This window comes from Phalacrocorax aristotelis, chromosome 2 (genome assembly GCF_949628215.1).
Source record: "Phalacrocorax aristotelis chromosome 2, bGulAri2.1, whole genome shotgun sequence".
Taxonomy (NCBI): domain Eukaryota; kingdom Metazoa; phylum Chordata; class Aves; order Suliformes; family Phalacrocoracidae; genus Phalacrocorax; species Phalacrocorax aristotelis.
The window spans coordinates 74505387-74528307 of record NC_134277.1 but is presented as its reverse complement, the minus strand read 5'-3'; the positions used below and the strand labels follow the sequence as shown (position 1 = coordinate 74528307).

Here is a 22921-nt window from a genome sequence, read left to right as displayed (position 1 = left end):
CCAAAACATAGCCCGATGCTAGCTGCTATGAAGAAAATTCTATGCCAGCCAAAACCAGCACAGTTAGGAAGATACATACTGGAATAACATTATAAAACTTACCTGTTTTTACAAATAAATTTTGAAACCTTGTAATCTGGAAGAATCTTTGCCAAGCAGAGTTACCAGTGATCCCACAGCTTTATTTTGTACCCCACAGTCTGGTTTCAAAAGTAAATGGGAGAGTGGAGTCATGGAAGCTGCAGTGGTATTAAATAAGAAATAAGAATTTAGGTTCAGATTAAAAGCTTGGGAGACGGAGGGGCTTGAGACCTAAAACAGAGAAATGCCTTTTTCCAACTGGAAAAATAGTTCATCTACTAACAAATCCCATAGAGAAACAGAATGTGAGAACTAAGAGGCAGCTGTGCAGCACTGAGGTTGATTAATTAGGGGAAATTTCCATATCACCAGCTTTTCTAGATGGGATTAGATCAAGAATTGAGAGAAATCACATTGCAGGCAGAGTGACTGGGGACCTCTACTCATACAGCACGTTCTGCTAGCACGTGTTGGAATTGAGTTAAGGAAAACAGAAAGAGCCAGTAAATAATGTTGTTCTTAACTATAATCTGGAACTGTTTAGTGGGCTTTTTTCTGTATTTGGAAACAAAAATGCAGTCATGGTCTTGTATCCAGAAGCTTGAATTATGTCTTCCTGAAGTAAGCTTTTGGTGCAAGGGCAAAAGGAGCCCGGTAGGAGGCCATAAGTGCATATTGTGCCTTCTTGGATGCAATGATTCCAAAGAAAGCTGTTGCTACTGCCTTTATTTAGGACAAGCACCTCAGGACCTCTAAGAGAAAAAAGAAAAAAGAGAGTGCTACTGAATAAGCTTCTAAGAGCTTATATGATGTCTGGTGTCCCTTCTTACTGAGGTTTGGTCAAGTGATCTACTATGATCTACAGTAGCAGACTCATGTCACCATCCCTTCTGCAAGAACTAGGCCGCCAAAAAGCGTCATTTGATTTTTGATAAATAAAAGAGTTATTGTAGAATTAAGTGGGATTTGATAAATTAAGTACAGCATACGAAGTTCCTTCTTCAACTGCCCTGTGGTTTCCTTGCTCTTCTTTCCTGTTACATTTCTTGCTTCTGAAGTTTGCTTAGCCATGACAAAGTGTTCTCTAACATGTTTGGAGTGCAGTTTTGCTGTGACCTTCTCTCTCCTTAAGAATACTCTTTTCAGATAAAATATTTTGAATCTTTATCAGTCATTTGCCTCTACAGAGTCTTTGTAATTGAACACTGCTGAAGGTTTGGTTTCTCCTGCTTTGAAAGCAAAAGTCTGTAGTCTTGATGCTTAATGTTGATGAATTCTTCTGCTACTCTGTATTATTCTAGCTGAAGGATAAAGTGTCACTATTTCTATTGGCCTTATACTTTAAATACGTCGTAGACAAGCTTTTGAGGCTCTTAACTGTGAAGCAGCTTTACTTTGTTACTACATTTTCCCAAATTATCACATCCCAAAACATGATCATCTTTGGGTTTTGACTTTCATGTTGCCAGAGTTGCCACTAATAAATATAAATTTCAGCTTTCTGTGTCTTTTCTTTGGGATAGCATTGGTTGCACCAAGTGTGGGACCTGCACCTTTCATGACTGCGGTGGAGAGACACCAGCAGCAGAATTTGGCAAGTGCAGATGGAATATTTACCTCTGGGGAAAAAAAAGATCCAGATTTGCTTCCTGGGATATAGATTTTACAAATGAATTGAATATGTGAAGAATTTCCTTTGGAATTCTATGTGTGGGTGATGCTGAGGTCTTCTAGTAACTAGTGATGAGAAACATTTCGATAACTATGAGAATAACACAGTAATGCTTATGTAATAGCTTTGACCATCCAGAATGTGTATCTTTAATCAAACGCTAGTAGTTTTTAATAGTTTCTTGTGATTAGGGCCATTGCCATTTAAGAAGATAAGAATACATTGTTGCAGGCATTTTTGTGTGTTCTGTATTTGTACACATATTAAGAACTTTTCACGTATTTTCACTCTGTTTTTGTGCAAAATAGAAAATTTTGTCTTATCTCTTTGTCAATAAAAGGTTAGAACTGCTATGAAAAGTGAGTTGATGAGAGTAAGATTTTCTAACCATTTTTGCAATAGCTAGGTAACTACAGTTAGGGTAAGGCAGTTGATAAATTCTGCGGTAGGCTGTAACTTGCACCAGAACTTGCTGTGATTATTTCTGTGTAAATTGTATCTGGAAAGATCAGTGATTCTGACATTTGAGCATCAGTCATCAGTGGTGATTTGTGATGAAGTAAATCTCAGGCAAACTGTTTCTTCAGTAAGTTAATTCTCTAAAGCAGAGTCAGTGTGTCACTGGCTCTCCTTCCCCACTAGTTTCGCTGGTGCCCTCTATGGGAAAGGCTTCCTAAGATCTTTTTTTCTGAATGCAAACTGTATTTTTCAATAGATTGTAAAGGAGCTGCAGGTACAGTGATAGTCAGTTTGTAAGAGTAAGTACAGGACATAAAACTTCCTAAAGTGCCTTTATAGGAGGTGGCTGTGCAGCCAGGCGTGGCACAGGCCACAGCTGTGATTCCCTGGAACCACTGGTGTTGATGAGAATGTGGTAATTAAATTATTTTATCCATTGTCTTTGTTAATACTATGGAAGGATATAAGTCATAAAGTTGATGATAAATTATGAGCTTGACTGAGACAATTGTATTTTTACAGGTAACTTGATTAGAAATTTATACAGAGGGTGAATTAAAACTTTAATTACGACCTGCAGGCCAGTATATTAATTGAATGTTGCAGATAGCCACAAAGTTAGCTCTTGCATGACTTGTGTCCAGGAATCCTAAAAGAATGGACAGCCTTTGATTGAAATAAAGCTTGGGGAAAAAAGAAAAATCTTAATATTTGTTTTAGCACGGTTATTTAATTTTTGGAAGGAGGGTTGAGATACATGGTTCTCCCTGTTGCACTGCTAGCTTGAAGGACCACTTGGAAGTGTATTAGCCCTTTATGTGACTCCTCTTCATAGACATGAATGTGTTCCAACTTCACTGCACACACTGCTTCCTCAAAAGGAGGTTGGGAGTGGCTGTGGGTTGTAAAGCGATGATCCTGTATGAACTCATCCTGCTGGTCCTGATGGCCAGAAGACAGTCGAGTGAACTCTGTATCAGCAGACCTTGGGCCAGATCAGTTATCATCCCTCATCCCAGAGCTGTCACAAAAGTAACACAAAATCTGTGTCATCTGCTGTACCTAATTTGACAGAAAGGCAATAATCTGCCCGTATCTGATCTGTACTTATTTTGTACAGCTCTGGCTTCCAGAACAATATATATGTAATACAGCTGTCAGCATATCCAGAGAGTCCTGTACCGTATAGACACTGTGCCCAGTCATGCCATAAGGATGCAGTGGCTCAGTTTACAACAGTTTATCGACTGTTAATCCAATCACTCTGTCCTGCTAATCAAATCAGTCAGCTCCAGGAGCATGTGGTGGCAGGCTTATGTTTGCTCCCAGGCTAACACGAATGGAGTAACATGGAGTCGCAGTGAAGATGAACTCTAGGATTTATACGGGATCCTAGTGTAATTTTTTAATGATGTTATTTGAACTTAAACCTTACAATACTATGGTTTTGGTATTCTGAACGTATGTGTGTTAAGCTGTTTTTAAAATTTAACTGCTGGTGCTAACTGCAGTGAGCAATGCTCTGTACTGGCGGTTAAGTTATACAATTGGAAATGATGTATTTTCTAATCAAATGTCTACATAGAAGATTTTAGTGCACATTTGGCAGACCTTCAGGTGTATTTTGACATCCTCATAAAATTTGTTTTTTAATAACTGTCTTCCCCAAACTACCTTCTCCTTTTACTTTAAGCAAAACTTGGCACTTAGCTGGTTTCATGTGTTATATGCTGCTATGTATTAGTTGCATTTTTTAAATGTAGAATGCATTTATTTTATTTACAATAAGAAGTATTTGAAAACTGTTTGTCATTGACTTCTGCAAGATTTTAATAAATAGAGGGTATCGTCTTTCATAAACATTGCTGACTGCTTATGGATGATCATTTAGATCCCATTTCTGCATGGAAGAGCTCCTAATTTAACTAAGGGTGACTGTTCACATGTAGCACATACGTGTGTGCAAGAGTTGCATTTATTCTAGCTTTAATCTCCGAATTGGGGAATGTCTACAGTAATAATTTGGCTCAGTTGGAGAAAATCAGTAGAGCGCAGCAGTTGGTGCTGTGACCCCCACCTCTACTTATTCTGCCGTGCAGCACTTTTATTTTGGACCAGATTTAGTGGAGCCTCTCAGGATCAAATATCCATACCACAACGTGGGTTGAAACTGTTCAGAGCTGTTATTTGCTTGGACCTGTGAGCCCCCTTATGGGTTGAAGCATGACCGATAACACCTTTGCATTGGTAAATTTCCATTTGCAGTTTATATTTCTCCATGAAGAATCCACTTCATGTATACAAAACTGGCCTGTGAACAAAGCCATTGCACAGTAAGTGGGAATGCTGTGGAGGGAAGGATTTACTTCTAAATTGCACTGTTGCTCTGAACCAAATACTAATGTAAACATAGCCTTCAGCTAACAGAACAAGGCTGCCTTCTCTATTTTACAGACAACGGATAGAGTATGAAGTCAAATAGATTATATTCTGTTAACTTTAAATTCATTTAGCCTGACATAAATGTGAGGACAGAGAGGAACATGATGGGATTGGAAAATGGATTTATGATAAACAAGGCAGTGCTCATTGAATATTTATTTACATGCCTACTGATATGTTTACCTTGCTCATTCTGGGTTTTTTTGCCCCCCCCACCCCCGACAGCTGTACCTTTAGTTTAATCTTTTAAAATCTTCTGTTAAATTAAAGTAGGATCTTTATATATAACATACATATATATACACACATACACACACAGAGTATGCCTTATATAGAGTTTACAGATGTGCCCAAATTACAAGGCTTTAGACTGAGAACATCCTTTTGAATTTCATGCTTGCTTTTATTGACCTGAACTAAAGATCTTTCATCACCGATTAAGATTGCGTGTCCTTTTTCTACCACAGCAGAACGATGAGGTTACTGTACCTGTCCTGCCCATAGGTGTTTGTTGTCCTCTGCTGAAAGTTGCAGTCCTCTTAGATGTGTCAGAAAATACCGCGTATTGTGGCTGCTCTCCAAACCAGTTATTTCAGGATGCCTACATTAGCTCAGGTATTCTTAATATCTAAACCAGGTCACTTTGACAGAACTACATTAGGGAATAATTACACAAGAAGATGTGCTGACAGATGGGGAGGAGCTGTTGTCTCTGAGCACAGGACAGGGAGGAGCAGTTGCAGTGTTGTCATATTCACCAGGCACAGTTGTAGCTGAACAGCACTTTGGCCCAAAACCGTATCTTGTTCTTGTCCATTTGTGAAAAAGTGTAAATATTTTGCTAATAAAAGCAATTAAAATAAAAGTATTTGCTTCCTTATGGAGAGAAAGCGAACATGAACCAATTCTCACCACGTTCATGGAAGGAAGGGAAATTTACTCTTTTACAGATGGGAAATCTCAGATATAATTATGGTGCGTGGGATTATAATTTGGGCACTCCGTTGTTGGATTATACCTCTGAGCAGTGTATTGTTTTTCTGTCAGTTTTTCTGCTGGCTGAGTTTTTGAGTGTCATTGATCGGTACCCTGTGTGGGGAATGTGATAACTTCACATGCTAAAATAAACTGGGAGGTGTTATCTTTTGCCACCCAGATATTTTGCCTGATAATTTTCCCTCACATTTGTTTTACCTTTCCTTTGTGTATAATTTTCTATTTTGTTTTGATTTTTCTGCAACACTTGACAACTAACCATTAGTGGGAAATCCTGGTAGTATAGAACCTTTCAGTTACTAAAAATAAATATTACCCCATGGCAGAAGGCATTGGACACTGTAGAAATGGTCATTGGCATGAACTAGTTGTCGGCAGCATTTCTGGCATGATTATGGCAAAGGATGTGATGGGGTCTTGCTCTTCCCCTGGTTTTTAGGGCACTCTGCCAGTTTTGAACTCTCTGAACTAACTTGGCATATGATCAGAAAAGCACCCACTCAGCTCCAGGGTAACAGTAGCGGAGGGAGAGTCAATACTGCCTGCGTGGATGTTAGCTAGCTGTTCTAACAGGTTAGCTGTATCATCAAACCGCACTGTAACGGAAGTGTCAGGAAGTAGGAATGAGACTTTTTCCCCCCCACCCAGTTACATTCTTTTTTTCATATTAATATTTGGATGTTAATCATTAGTATCTTCTAACACAAGACTCTGAGGTGTCTTGCATTGTATTTCATGTCATGTCACCACTGTATACCAAAGTAGAAATGGATGACTTGGACAAGCTTGCTTTCTCAGTTGGAAGAGAGGAGAAGTACAAGTTTGTAGTCTCTGTAGGTTTTGCCATGAAAGGGTTTAAATAAGCCACTAGTTCAGGATGGATATTCCTATTCCTGTTCTATACTCAAACCCTGTGTGCATTGTGGAAGCATTCCAGTCTCCTCTTCCCAAATCTGAATGAGAAACACTTATCTAGCTGTTATCATCAGCAGAAGTATTGAGGCAGGATGTTCCTGAGCAGTTTTTCAAGTGGTCTGAGGGGAGTTAGACTAAACAAGCTGAGGCAATCCAAAAAGCCCCTCACTAAAGCTCTGAAGACGCACGATAAATTGTGTATCACAGGTCAATTGCTATAATTTTTGTGTTGTAAATAAAGTAGAAATTTTTAGGAAAAAAATCTCCTTTTAATCAAAAAGAGCAATGTCACAGTAGGTTTTGTAGCAGGCTTGGACGATACAGCTAAGTATAACAGTTTTCTTTGTGCATTTCTGTTTGCTTTATACATCACCAGGTTAGGAATGGATTTTTGTGTCTCCTGTTCTAGAGTTCATCTGTCATCTCTGCAAGGTATCGGGTTTTTTGGATGAGAGGGATGGCTTCCTACTTGAAAAGGGCATGTCCTTAATGGGTGGCCTTTTAGTATTTAAAGACCTGAGTAGAACTCTGTGCCCAATAATTGATTATTTGTTATGATTTCCTGCTAGAAAATAAAAATACCTTTCTAGAAGTAGAGATCTCTATCTGAGAATCATATCTTAAAAACCTATTTTAGAAGGTTGAGAGAGGGAGAGAGGTTAAGCAGGACTATTGCAGTAACTGCTTTTTTGACAATATATCAAGTTTGATTTGTGAGTCTGTTATTTTTTTTTAATTTAACACTTCTGGCTTAACACTTGAAGGTCTTTTTACTCAGTCTCTACTAAAAAAATTCTGAAGGTATATTTCTCCATAATGACTTTCTCATTTGGGGTAGCATTTTTGTTAAGATGTTCTTAACTATAGACTAATAGAAAAATAATAGTTTGATTTTTCTAGCGATATGGTTTTTTAAGTCCAGTAACTTTACTAAAACCTGAAATAACAAGAATAAAAATAATTTTAATGCATTTTTACATTTTAAATAATATTTGGACAATTTATGTTGCATTACTCTCTATAAATATATTGAATTGTACAACTGAGTAACAAGGTAAAGGTGGAGCTAGTCTGACAGTTTGTGTTTGGTTTTTATTTGTGTGTCATTGTTTTGGGGTTTTTTTGTTTTTGAAGACCTATGCAAACAGAGCTATGCCATGTCCTAATGACAGGACAGCATAATGCAACACCTGCAGGGTACCACATAAAGTTCTAGGATGTGTAGTTACATTGCTGCTGAGATTATAATAATAGTGATCATTTAACCTCACTGTTGAAAACCAGGCAGTACATTATGATAACATGCCACATAAAAAAACTGAGGTGCCCTCTTAAGAGAATCTGTTGTGAACAGTCATATGATTCAGTAATGACATACATTCCTGTATTTTCCTTCCATCTTTCCAAACTGTTCTGTAAATATTCCATTCAGTTAAATGTCACTCCAGTAAATGTTACTGGTCTTCAGAGATTCTCCTAGGTACGTGTGATCTTAGCTTACACGCGTGGTCTTTGTTCATGAGGGACTAAGCACTGGGGCCAGTAGTTAATAAGGGGTCGTCCCATCCCATCCCTGATCCCCCTGCCCCCCCACCCCCACCCACCCCCTTTATTTTTAAATAAACAAAAGGAAGATAAATATGGGGAAGAAAGCTGTATTGGTCCCATAACTGAAATGAAATGGCCTGGAGGGTTTACCAGAAAGAGCAGCCTGGGTAGGAAGAATGAAATAAAAAGGGGAAATCCCAAGCCTAGTCTTGTACTTACATCTCTTTTGCTGCAAAAGAATTCCCTTCCTGCAGAACTAGCACGACTGTCATGAGCCTTGTTACGAGGCATGAGTCTCTGTCCCTGCAGCTGCTGCTGTCTGACCTGTCTGCTTTACCCCAGTGCTTGAATTCTTCCAGCCTGTGGGTCCCACGTGCAGTGGTAGCGTGTGCATTCTTAATACTTGTGACATATCATCTGCATTTGGAGATAAGTGAGGCATGGTAATTTGTTCAAGTATGTGTATCAAAGACTCTGGCCAAAACAAGTTCTCTGTTTTCACATGAAGAACAGCCTCTAAAAAAAAAATATCTTCTGTATTTGCACCAATTTCTCAGCTGTACCATATTGTGCCTGGTAACTAAAGGATAGCTCACTGTAAGTAAGAGACTCCCGCATATACCTTATGCTAAGCAAGGAAATTATTCAAACAATATCAAGTTGATAAGTTTTATAAGGCAAATACACTGTGTTTATACAGCATATTTAAACATCATCTCTATATCCAGAGAGAGAAATCCTACCCACATTGAAGTTGGTGTCAAAACTTCACTGGGGCCAGTGCTGATTGTCAACTGTAATACGTCATATTCAGATTCTTGGCATGCAAGATACTGAAGAACAATTTTGGTATTTTAGAATGTCTTTTATGAGATGGAAGTAATAATCTGAAGTTTAAAGAGAGGAGTTTCCAGTTCAGCTGTGAAAGACTGTAAGCTACAGAGCTACAACACAAAATTTCAGAGCTACAAGGGTATTTTTAAATCTACACTTAACAAATTATTTGCATGCAAGTTGTTCGCTTGAGTTGTGTATCTGCCCATACCTAATGTTTAATTTTCCTTTTTAACAGGTAGAGAGAATTGTTGACAAGAGGAAAAACAAGAAAGGAAAAACAGAGTATTTGGTGCGATGGAAAGGATACGACAGTGAAGATGATACTTGGGAGCCAGAACAGCACCTTGTTAATTGTGAGGAATATATACATGAATTTAACAGACGCCACAATGAAAAGCAGAAAGAAAGCACATTAACGAGGACAAACAGGACCTCTCCAAATAATGCCAGAAAACAAATTTCTAGATCTACCAATAGTTCTTTTTCAAAGACATCCACTAAATCTTTAGTTATGGGTAAAGACCATGAGTCAAAAAATAATCAACTCTTTTCTGCCACCCAGAAGTTCCGGAAAAACAATTCACCATCTCTTTCTGGAAGGAAAAATATGGACCTTGCAAAATCAGGTATTAAAATCCTAGTGCCCAAAAGTCCAATTAAGAGCCGGACGACAGTTGATGGCTTCCAGAACGAAAGCCCAGATAAAATGGACCACATAGAGCAGGATCAAGAAGACTCTGTAGCACCAGAAGTAGCAGCAGAAAAACCGGTTGGAGCTTTATTGGGACCTGGTGCAGAGCGTGCTAGGATGGGGAGCCGACCAAGGATACATCCATTAGTGCCACAATTGCCAGTGCCAGTACCAGCCACAATTGCATCAGCATTAACAATAAATGGAAAAGGTACGTGTACGAGTCGGTCATTTTTGTGTACGTTTTTCATTTGACTGATATTTTTTGCTGTTCAGATGCAGACAAAGTACCCCCTCTGTTTCAGCCATGTTAAATCAAGTCTGGAGAACTTCACAACTTTATTTTACATAACTATATAACTACAAAGTCATTTCGAATTTTGCCAGCTTTTGCTTTCCTCGCAGAGATTCATTGATATTTGTGTTTTCAGAATCACCATAAGATACATCCGTGTTTGCCTTGACATTGTGTGGTACACATATTCCATGTACCACTTCCAAAGATTACATCATTGCTTTAAGTTTCTTTAAATAAGTCAAATTTGTTATGAATAAGAGAAACATAAATTATGGGAATAGATGAATGATGTGAACAGGGATTCTTTGTAACAGTATACGTATCTGTTCTGTTATAAATATTGCCTGGAAAAAAAATCTGTGAGAATGACATTGCTTAAATAATGGAGCTGTTTCAGTGAAAATTTGAGCCAGTTGTCAAATACATATGCCTTCTGCCTGGGTTGAATTCTGTCTTCATTATATTTTATCAATATTTTGTTGTTTATACCTCATTTGATATTGAGAGCTTATTTAGGTTTGATGCCTGGTTTGCTAATACCTCAGTAGGTGACAGTTTCTTCAACTTGTACTGTAAAATTTGTGAGACCAATGAAACCCAAACTGCTTTTGTGGGAGGAAGCTGTTTGTTCCCCCCACCCAGCTGAGACCCTCGTTTAAGGCATCACAGTCCTCATTCTTGGGCCCCAAACTTTTCTTCTTCCCTGACAGACCCAGGTTGCTGTGTAGTCACAGGTGTTCTCATAAGCATGCTTTTGGGGCTAAATTTTCAAGTGTAATACTGTGTCCTCAAATAAAATGCAGTGGGTAGAATCTGTAGGTATGCTTTTGATGATGGCTTGCTGGGAAAATTGCTTGAAAATCAAGGGCTGGGCCTGCCACAAAACACACTTACAAACGAGATAGGCAAAAAAAACGTGTTGAAGGCTTTGGGAGAGTTTGTTGGATGCCCCACTGTTGCTTGCATTCAGATTTTCTGAAACAAACAGCTGCAGCGGGAGAGGTTGCAAAGCAGTGGCCAAGGGAGGAACACACTCCTGGAGCTGCGATGTCAGGTCATGGACCAACCCATTTTGCTGCAGATGAACTAGGTAACCATGGTAATGCACACACAGATGCCAGGAATATCTCTTCCTTTGCATGGACTAAAGAAGGAATGTAAATCTCAGAGGATGTAAACAAAGCTGGAGGGGAAAATGTAAGAGATGCCAGTATGTGAGTCTTCTGAGTAGGTGAGGTAGAGGAGTGTGTTTGGGCATGTGATGGTTTTGTGATAATTATTATGTGTTTTGGAGTGTGGTCATGTTCCTAGTGAAGTGATTGATAAGCACCGCCTTTGGCATCCTGTTTTTTGCCTCATGGCATTCAGAATTAAAATCAGGACACAAAGACCTTTCTTGGGTAGATCAGCAGCCACAAATGATTAAATCATTCCCACCAACCTTTCACTCTGGTAATAGTGGTACAACGAGGGCCCGGTTACAGGGTATCAAGTGGAAGTGGAAAGAACTGCACAGGAATGATAGCGACACATAAAATATTAGCTGAGGTGCATGTATCTGTTTCACTGAGATGTTACAATTCCCTCACGTGCCACCACCTCCTTCAGCTCTTCTTAGGCATTTGTCTGGGCAACTAACATTAAAAGCTATCGACTGACCCTGGCAATATGTGACTTTTTCTCACACTTACATTTTCACGAGATCTTAATATGTAGATCAAAAAAAGGAGAGCCAAGGAGATAGTCACAATATGTGGTTGCCCAAAACTACACAATATGTTTCCACCCTCTATCTGCTGCTGGGGAGATATTAGTTCAAGTACATTAACTGAGGCTTTCCTCCTCTGTCCTGATACACCACTGCCAATCCCCAAGCTGAGCTGTGCAGTCTGCTGGGAAACGGATGCTAAATATCTAAATTTATTACAGCTTTGCAGGCAGTTACGCTCATCTACAACAATTTTGGGGGTAACATCCAAATCATGCAATAATTCTTTGATTATAAAAGTTGGAAACAAACCTGAAAAAGAAAAATGCTTCACGTTTATATCTGACATCAGTTTATTTTCCTAGCTTCTTAGGATTTCTTGGACAGATATATTTTTCATGGAAGCCCAGGCTCCAACTCATCTGTTCTGCATGGCCAGAGTGGACTTTTATTTAGAGAGAAGCCAAGAAAGGCAGCTCTGTCTCCTAGAGCTACCCTGGCCTTGGAGCTCCCTGAGCTGACACATCCTCCGTCTCTTCATTAAAGCTGCACTCTTCTCCTTGCTGTTTTTATTTTTAACTTCACACTGCGATTCTTTAAAATGTAGTAAATCGGTGCTGGCTTCCCTCCCTGCCCTGCATGGGCTTGTCGTGGTCCTGGACCCCGTTTTGCCCCTTACTCAGGACATTCCTTCTTCTTAAATGGACACCTCGTTACATTTTCAACACCACCTTGGAAATCATACATCATGAGAGCTATTAATTGTACAGAAATGCCATCAAATTCGTATCTTCATCGCTGGCTCTTCAAATACACCAGATATGACATATTAATAATACAGATGATAGATCTGGCATTTGGAGCACTCTTTCCAAACTTCCCACCTCCTCCACATACACCTTCTGTTAATTTTAAGAGTTCCTACTTCCACATGGAGGATGTTGTCAGAAAGACAAAAGCTTGTTTTGAAAAATAACTTTTTACTTGAGCTGGTTTAGGAATTTTTTATCAAAACATTTTTGTTGGAAGAACCCAGTTAGTCAAAACAGAAATCACTAATTGGAAAGTATCATTTTGAAAGATTCTAGAAAAATACGTATTGCACTTAAAAAAAATTTTGGACAACTTTTTTAGTTAAAGGTGATTTAGTAATATTGGAAAAATAATTTACAATTTTAACATGAAAACAGTGTTCCTAATTTTGAGATTATTGCTATGACTACTTTTGAATTGTGTGAGTCGTATTGGTTTCTTAGTCCTAGTTCAGGATGGTGAAACTCTTCAGCATTGAGTCTGTTCCTTGTTTGGTTTCCCCAGCTTTGATTTTTTTTCCCTAAATTTCATTTTTATAATGAGAGTACACACCAGGAAAAAAACCTTGTATGCATAGGAAAATCCCATGACTGCAATTACTAGGAAATATTGGTGTTATTGTAGCACTTAGTTGTGCTTTTCATGACAGAAACTGCCATAATGCAGTTCTTGCTCCAAAGTTCCTACAGTCTCAGAAAAGGCAACCAGCAAATATTTGTACAAATACGCAGGGGTACCAGGGGAATAAAATAACAGTAATGTTTGCTTTGGGAGTTGGTGGTTTCAACACACTAAAATCTAGCTGCTGTCCAAAATACATTTTTTAACAAAGAAAACCATTGTATTGAATGTTCATATTTTAAAGGCTTGGCCTTGAAAATGGAGTCGATGGAGTAATATACTACATGCAAGTCTAAGAAGGGTGATACATGGAAGAAGTGGGAATGGGTCACTGAATGAATGTTGCTGTGCGTCTGGTTTTTTTAAATATGTCGTGATCATCAGCTGTTACTAAAAGTTAATAGAAGAGATCCTTAAATGTATGGATGGAACAGAAAAACACCACCAGAGAACTGAAATGTTGTGGAAAAGTTGTTAAAGGCACCTACAAGCAATGAATATTACTCAAAAATTAGGCAAGACAAAAAGTGGCCACATGTCTAACAATAGATTCTGGTACCTTTAAAGTTTTTGAAAGTTTCCTTCATCAAAATTTAATTTAAAAATAGCTTTGAAATTTTATTGCAAAAGTTTTAGGCTTAGTACACTCATAATATCCAGGGAAGTTTTATTTAATAGAGTACAGAAGAAGTGAAACTGTAAAGAAAACCTTGTCTGTCAGTCACACAAGGCTAGAGAGTTGTCTTGACATTTTAGAAGACTAAAAGACTAGATTCATTGTTCATCTTCTGCAAAACTTCATCATAAGCCAGGTGAATACCATTGCATGGCAAATCCTATTTGCCTTGCTATATTTTTTTTTCTGGGTCACCCTGTAGTTGCTACAGTTTTCATTCGGCTAACAGTGTCCAACAGGTGGATGTAATTGTGAATAAATGCCACAAGAAGGGAGATTTGAGGCCAGAAGGACATGCAAAGCTCAAAGTATAAAATGAGCAAGAAAAGCACATCTAGCTGCATACGTTGTTATAATCAGAATGAGGCAGGATGGTGGCTGCATACGGGAAGAGAAGAAATACAAGAGATGTAGTGAATTACATCACTTGTTAGGCAGACAAGCACCACCAGTGTGCGCAGTGGCAGTAGCATCTCCCTCCTTGCACATACTAGTTCAGATGAATAACGTGCAGGAGCAGTAGGCTATCTGACAATACAGAGATGATTGCAGTATATCACCCTACAAGGAACAAGGGCGTCTGCTGATTTTTCAGCTGGATAACGGTGCTGTTTTTATCTCAAACAATGGTATTTGCACCAAAAGAAAAGCCAAGCATCAGGAAAAAAAATTGTTTGAAGTTCTGTTTGTTACCTGTTTGTTACCTGTTCTCTCCCTTACCCAAAGCAGATTATGGGATTAAAAACCACAGATTTGGAAAACCAAAAATCCACTCCAACACCCAAGGAAAATAATGTCTGTTGTTTAGTTAAGTGTCAGATAGCTTTAGTCTCAACAGGAACCAGGGAAGCATAGGAATGCTTATGGAGGCAACTAGAACCAGGGAGAAACATACGTTCTCATTGCAATACCAAGCTGAGCTAAAGGAATTCAGCTGCTCCCTGTTCCTTAGGGTGAGGGAAGCTCACCCAGTTCCCCCCGCAATTCTCCCAATTACTTTCTTCCCTCTCCCTGTACGTGCCTAGGTGTTGGGCATTACGCAAGGAACAGTCCACTGTCACCAGTGCAACTCATTAGGCCACCCTCAGGAGTCCCTTGGGAAGAGCTTAGCAGCTGACAAAGGTGTGTTGGGTGTAAACCACATTAATTTTCCAGGTGGACCGCAACCTATGCATGTTACCCTCTCAAAAAGCAAAAGTGAGAGTTGCAGAAGCTTGTTGCTCTGTGGATTAGAGCCGACAGCACAACTAAAGGAAAGTTGGGGTGATGTGTTACGGTTTGTCAGATTTGTTTTTAGTGTCCTGGAAGGGCAGAAGCAGCTTTGAGCCCTCCTTTTGTTTGTTTTTGTTTTGGTTAAGTAGTAAAATGTGATTCCAAAAAAAGCCCTAAGACAGGAACTTCCTTTTTCAGTGTGTTTGTACATCGCACTTGGATGGTGACGTGATCTCTGCTGAGTGATCTGGAAAGCAACCAAGTACTTTATTAGTGCAAACAAAAGCCTATGAAATGGGTTAAAGTCCTTTGTAAAGCCTGCCTAACTTCTAAAATTGCAGGTTAAACTTCTTTGTCAAATGCAGCAGTGTGTAATTTTGTATCTTTTCTATTGTGTATACATTTAGCAAATCACTAAGAGTAAAGGATAAAACAGTTTTAATTTAATCAACCTTAAAGACACCTTTGTTGTTTTTTATTTCTTCAGAAGTCGCATTTCATTTAGATTCTATTCTTTGAGAGTTCACATTATTACTTCCCTTATGTACTGTATTGCAAAATTTTAACCTACTATTAAATTTTCCATCTGTATTACTGTTAAGTCATTTTCAAGTTCTTCAGCTTCTTTACTCTTAACTGAAATAATATTCTGAATTGTTGCCAGTTTCTTGTTTATCTATATTTTCTGGCTTACTATAAATGCAAAAGTGTTAAGTAATATGGTAGACTGGATGGCCTGTGTTTTGTGGAAATTTGATCTGTGATCCCATACTCTTCTGGTTTTTGGCTCATTTGCTTGTGCGGTTTCTGGTACAGATTGTTGTTACTTTACATGGTACTCCAGGATTGAGAACTTGTGAAAATCTGTCATCTTCAGGGCCATATTGGTATATGTCAATAGATTAACATAATAATAAACCAGGATTTAAGTGCAGGGTTTGCTTTAGTTTTAAGGCTGTTTTCCTGTAGATGTAAGGCGTGGTTTCTTGCTTTTCCTGCCTTCTGCCATCTTCCACTACTTAGAACAGAGCTGTCTCAGTTGGATGCTACGTTGGTGTAGACTTTTGATACAGCTAAGATGGTGTAAAAGGTAGCTACTTTGAAAAGAGTGGTCACATTCCTTTTCCCTGCTTCCCCAGCCCCAGGTTATAAAATGGCCTAACCAACTGCTCCTTTCAGGACAGGTTTATTTTTATCAGCCTTCTGGAAGTGACAGTGAGGGAGAGGATGGGTCCCTGGGGAGGGAGACAGAGGCATGCTTTTTCCGTGTTTTAATTCTGTCCCTGAAAAACCTTTAATGGGAACTCTGGATATAATGTATTATGGAAAAAAAAAAAAGTGGAAAGTAAGTTCTCAAGAAATACTCAGTTTGGACATAGAATCCTCAACCTAAGTTGATAGGAAAACTGTTATTTTCACTGAAATTTGTATTACACCGGCAGGCCCACTGGTAAACATAAAGCTTTTAGTTGTGTGGTTCTGGTGTTGCATCTGTATACGCAGACTGAGGACCTGGAGTCTAAATCTCTCTTGACTACTTTGCCACTACGTCCTCTTACAGTACTTGTACCAATAGGAGACAAGAGTAATTTCTGAGGACACATTTGTCATACCTGCTGTGTCAAAACTTAGGAAAGATGAAGCACAATGAAGCAAAAGCTCTGTTGACAAGGCTCACTTTCAACCTACTTTGCATACATCTGTGCAGAGAAAATGTGGTGAAGATCAGACTGCATGATAGAACAAAAGTGTTGAGCTAGATTTTTTTTCTTCCACCATGGTCAAAATTGTAGAACTTCAGAACAGCTTTTGATAATACAGCAGAAAAGTGAAGAGCCATCAGAAGTCCTCGTGTGTGCCTTTTGCGGTTGCGCCCGGCAGAGTAACCAGCAGCTTTTTTTGTCTCTTGCTGTTTCAATTTTTTAAAAAGTTACATCTCCCGTCTCTGTTAAAGCTGTGAAGTGGATGCAATGCATGTTTGCTCAGGAAACTGTCATTACAAATCTGTGTTGTCTTGAAAAGAAGATTAATCTTAATAGGTTGATGCAAAAATCCATTAAAAATTGGACTAAAACAATCATAATATGGTTCAGGGAAGATTTGCCTAGATTACATTCTCTACTTAAAATAAAAAAGGGAGATGATGAGAGTACAGTTAAATCTTCAGTCAAGAAAACATCCTCATAGGGAGACTGTTACACGTGGGATAAAATATCAGAGAAAGAATTGGTAAATAAACTATTACAGATCAGTGTTTGTGTGAGAGAGAAAATTGATAGGTTCAAGGAGATGCAAAACTGAAGTTTTTAAAGGAATTTTTTTTTAAGCTAGCTGCTTGGATAACATCTGGGAACAGCTTTGCATTTTACAGGTGATTGCAAAATTATATTTTTTTATAATGAGATATAATGAAATAGCTAGACCCTATATTGCCCTGGGATAGCTGTACTTCCTACCAAGCCAGAGAAGTTGCAGTACTCAAACTGGCATAATCATGATCCAAAACTGAGTGCTATTGATACTAATACAGCAAAGTACTATTCTTTTATTTAGAAAAAAACAAATACAGAGGTTGTACATTTGTGATACTCTATGCAATTTTTCAAATTGAAGAAAAATATCTAAATTATCTGCTGTACACACCATTTATATCGCAAACGTATTTAAGAGCGTGCACTAAAATGCATTAGGCCATAAATTGTCAAACAGTTAATTCTGCTGTAGTAATTATTTTCTTAATTTTGCAATCTTAGAATGTGTAAAAAAGCTTTTGCCTTTTTTATTTAGTATTTTTAATTTAAAATGATTTCAAGTTTATTATAGTTTAGATGCCTTCAAGAAACAAAGGCAAATCATAAACACTAGTGTTGTGAACTAGAATATTCTGTGTTTGAACACATCTGAAAACTGAGAAGTTCTAAGGTTTAATGTGGGAGAAGAGGAGGAGAGAGAGCATCCTATGATTGTATTAAGAGTTCTTTGAATATCTTAGTGAAACAGTGGATAATAAAAGTACCGATTGTCATTTATTTTCTTTGAAAATATTCCTTGAAATAAGTAACTAATGTAAGTAGTTGTGCTTCAGAAAGCTGATAAGACACTGGCTGGGAAGATGGAAAACAGAGTAGGCTAAATGATTCCTTTTTTTTGTTTCAGAAGGTTAACACCGCGGGATGTCATAACATTCTGTAATGGGATCTGAGCTTATTTAAATTTATTAGTGATCTTTTAAAAGAAATGCAGTGAGCAGCAAAGGTACAACACTTGCAGAGAAACACTTAGTTATTTATTCCTTGAGATATAAGAAAATAGAAACTTCAGAGGGACGTATCTAAAGCAGGAGGCTAATCAAAGTGATGAACAGCAGGAAGATAACTTGAACTGATCGTTTTCCTTGCTGGCTCCTGAACAGAGCTTTTAGCCTGGGATGCAGGTGGGAATACCTTAACACTGGTGAGGGCAACTCCAAGAAGGCTTGGCCTAATGTCACACTGAAGAAGCTCTCAAGGTTTCTCTGTTCATCACACACATTTGTATTACTCTTCAGTCAAGCTTGGTATATAGTGAATCTGTAGATATGTGTTGGCTGGCATAGTGCCTTCCATGCGTAAGCACTTCAGTCCCTCAGGTTTCAACTTTGATTGCTGTATCATTTTTTAAGGTGGGCTAGAATGAGAGGGAGTGGAGAAACTGGCTGGCTGCCTTCTCAGACTGGCCCTTTGTGAGACGTGTCCAAGTGGACTTCTCCAAATATACACAGTAGGAGAATCTAGGCCAAGCTGTTGATGGCAGCTGGTAAAACAGGAACAAAGAGGATATAAAATAATAATAGTAAAAAAAATAACATATCTGAAGGGAATACTGAAAAGGTTGCACATTATTGTAGGGAAGAAACAAATGATAGACACGATGAAATGTCGACTGAGGTAGTTGGAAATTTCTATTCTGGAAATGAATGAATAAGAAAAGGAGACATCCAAAGAAATCAAAGGGTATCAAATTAAAAGATAATAGCTTTTGATACAGCTTCCATTTAGTCCTGAGAACTGTTTGCTAAAACATGTTTGAGTCCAAGAGCGATGGTCTAATGAGCATGTAAAATAATTTTAGGCATTTATAAGGATAATGGGAATAAACTGAATTTATTCGAATGGTATAGTTTTACAAAGAAGGTAAGTTCTTTTGCTTTAGAAGTAAGGAAACTTTTTGTGACATACCTGGAAATTGTAATTCAGGGATTTTTATACCTCTTACTGCATTGTTAGCCATTATTATTTCTGGAATAATTCACTCAACCATTGTTTAGGAAATTACTTTTATACTGTGCAGACATTCAGAGATCCTAGTCGTCCTACTGGGGTATTTGGGTAGGCACTGGCAAAACAGTAAGAAGGTGGAGCTCTGGTCTGGTTCCTACTAAGGTCCTTACTGTGAAGCACCTTTCTCTACTCTAGATCTATATATGATATCCTTTAAAAAGTGCTTAGAGAACTGTATAAAACAATCTTTTTGGAAAAAAAAAAAAAGGCATCACAAAATTTAGATGCTTTCACTAAAGAATACTGATTTTTCATTCATCCTTTTTTGTTTCGGGATAGTGAGCTCAAAAACCCCTCCAGTGTAAACAGATTTGTTACATTGTATTCTCCCCTCATCCCTTGCTTTTCTGGGCAGATTTCAAATTCAGCGGGCACTTTTGAGAAATACAGGAATGAGTCGAAACCAACTGTAAATGCAAAGCTAATTCTTATTTTGACAGGCATAACATTTTCTTGACATAGGTAATTTAAAAATAATTTTCAGCATATGGAAAGAATATACTGCTAGTGCTTCTCTTAAAGTTGGTGATCGTGTGAAGACATATTGTGGCAGTGCGGGGCAACACCCTTTCACCAAGGAATTCAAAGATGAGTTTTTTTCTTATATTAGTACGAGTAGGAAAACTTCATATGGCAATAATGGCTATTTCAAACAATTTACTGTGTGTTTTGTGATTTTCTGTTTTGATTTCTGAATACAAAGGATGACAGATTATTCTGCATTCTTTAGTTTAGAGAATGAGCTATTTTTACTTTCTGTGCATGTGTAGGCAATTAGCTTGAAAACCTGTTCTAAATATTTAAAAGTTTATACAAAACATAAGATACGTCTTTGATTGCCATTATTGAAAGCTAGTGAGACATTTTGTTTTCTTGTTTCTTTGTGTCGTGGTTTAACCCCAGGCAGCAACTAAGCACCACCCAGCCACTCACTCACTTCCCTCCCCTCCACGGTGGGATCAGGGAGAGAATCAGAAGAGTAAAATTGAGAAAACTCGTGGGTTGAGATAAAGGCAGTTTAATAGGTAAAGCAAAAGCCACACACACAAGCCAAGCAAAACAAGGAATTAATTTGCTACTTCCCATCAGAAGACAAATGACATCACTCCAAATGTTCCCCTCCCCTTCCTTCGTCTTCCCCCAGCTTTATGTGGTGAGCATGACATCATACAGTATGGAATATCCCTTTGGGCACTTGGGGTCAGCTGTACCGGCTGTGTCTCCTCCCAGCTTCTTGTGCACCCCCAGCCTTCACAGTCAGTAGGGCGTGAGAAGCTGAAAAGTCCTTGACTTAGTGTAAGCACTACTCAGCAACAACTAAAACATCAGTGTGTTATCAACATTATTCTCATACTAAATCCAAAACACAGCACTGTGCCAGCTACTAGGAAGAAAATTAATTCTATCCCAGCTGAAAACAGGACACTTTGCTTTGCATGTTGACAGTGCTTTTTGTTCCATCAACTTTGTTGGATCCTGTATAGTCAGTTAGGTTGAGGGGGTGTTTTTAGAAATTACCTTTCTGAGCAGAAACAATAAACCTTTTTAAATATCTGAGAGGGAGAACAAAAAATTTAGACATATTGCTTATCTCAAATCCGTGTAGGAAGTGGAAATTCTTCCATTTTAAAAAAAAAAAAAGGGTAAAAATAAGTAAATAATCTTACAGTTAATGAAAAATGTGTACTTTGTAATAACTATACAGTGAGAGAATGGGTTTTCTCAAATGCTCATGTAGTATAAGATAGTGATGATCGTAAATGGAGTGGCTGCCCAAACTATGCATCAGGATCCAGAACCTATTCTGGAAAAGCACTCTGAAATGAGGGGTTTCTGAACTTGGTTTAGTTCTGCTTGATGTTCCTGCTCTTAATAATGAGAGGAAAATATTTATTTCAAAGAGTTTTTTTTTCTTTGTCTGGAATGCCAGATTCAACAACCCTTTAGATGCTGTAAAGTTAAAGGAAAAAGTAACAAGCATATTATGTTTAATGAGCTTTGAAAGAAATGGGTAAAATTATTCAAGCATGAGTGCCTTTAAGCCACATGACAAATCAAAGTTATGGTTTTTTAAATTTTTTTTTCCAGGTGACGGTTTAAGTACCTATTGTGTTTATTGACTTCATGGGGAAGTGCTGGTGCTCAGCATTTTTGGAAATAAGATTTCTTTTGATTTCTATTTCCAAATACAGATGTAGCTAGCTAACATTAGAGCTCTAAGTCTTCTGGTAAAGTAACACAAGCCAAAACAATCAGTATCCCTAACTGACCTTTATTTTTCGGCTTCTGTGACACTTTGAGGAAGAAAATGGACTTGTTACAATGGAATGTTAAGGTATTTTGCTCTTAAGTCTTTTCTATTCTAGTATTAAATTTTACTCTGGCACAGTGGTCATCTTCAAAAAATCATTATTCCTCTTGTTATATCCTGTCATAGTTAAGGGTTATTGTTTTGTTGGCATAGCCCAGTTTGAAATGTCATCTTATAATTGAATAAGATAGATTAGTAGGTTAGTGATTGATGCATGAAATGTTTAGGAGCCCTCATGCTCTATTAAATGTTTTATGCGTATCAATAATACACAAATTTGTTTAACAAAATAATAAATGACATAATTGCAATTGTGTGAGCTTTCTTTTTGAAAAGATAGCAAATTCTTATAATAGAATTTGATTTATTCCCAGCTTTTTTAAAATTATTTTGATTTCTGTTTTCAAATTCCTGGTATGAAGTCTGATATCAAATTAATTTATATCATATTTGTTTTAGATTGTGGCAGGTGAAATTTAGGCCCCAGTGAAAGTAATACATCTCCCTGGGTTCTCTTCAGCTGAAGTGTAATATGAAGAAATTATTACTGCACTATTGTGTATTGTAAATTACATACCTAGTAGGGTAATGTAATACAAATAGGCCACGTACTTACATATGTGCAGGTTAAAAAGGGTGGGGGTAATACTAAATAACATTTATTTCAGGATAAACCTGTATGAAAGTCACTCAGAGGGCCTGTAGTTGACCTGGCATCAACACCTCTATACTTCTGCTGTAATTTTGTCTAATATTTTGATATTTAGCCAGCATTAGAATAAGCTATGCTTCCAACAGCTTAGTTAAACTTAACAATAACATTTCAAATGTTTCAGTCTTTTATGTGTTGGGGTTTTTTAATATATATTTTTAATATACTTGAATATTAGCCTATCTTCCTACTGTAAGTACTTCATATATTCTTTGGATAGGCCTCATATTCTTTGAAGTCTCCAAAAAGAAAAAGCCATTATACTGACACAATTTTTGATGGGTTTTAATTACAGTTTGGCTGTGTATTTCTATCTCTAAAGCACTTGTTTTTCCCCCTCAGTTGTGTGTGCTCATTGGTTCCTCTGTCCCCTGCCTGAGCCCTGCTATGACCCTAGCACCCTCGCTAAGGCACTGTACCAGCTCCCCCCTGCCGAGGGAGCCAGGATCAGCACAGGAGTTTGGCAGCGCCGCCTCAGGGTTAGGGAAGGCCCTTGGGGAGGCTGTTGGAGCCTTTGGGTGAAAACTGAGATACTCCACCATCCCTGGCAATCCTCAGAAGTTAAAGAGGGTTTCTGTTGGTTGCAGAGTGATATTTATGTGATCATTGT

The 22921-nt window shown here is 38.0% G+C and overlaps 1 protein-coding gene across 3 annotated transcripts in view; it reads left to right on the top strand.

Moving 5' to 3' along the window:
• CDYL (chromodomain Y like) overlaps positions 1–22921 on the top strand; it is a 107447-nt gene that overhangs the window by 39769 nt on the left and 44757 nt on the right. For 2 of the 3 annotated variants that reach the window (XM_075084118.1, XM_075084117.1), the window contains one exon: positions 9186–9852. The exons of the other annotated variant lie outside the window; for it this stretch is intronic. In XM_075084118.1, the coding sequence (XP_074940219.1) occupies positions 9462–9852 (391 nt within the window). In that variant the 5' untranslated portion in view covers positions 9186–9461. The remainder of the gene's footprint in view (positions 1–9185; positions 9853–22921) is intronic. 3 annotated transcript variants of the gene reach the window in all.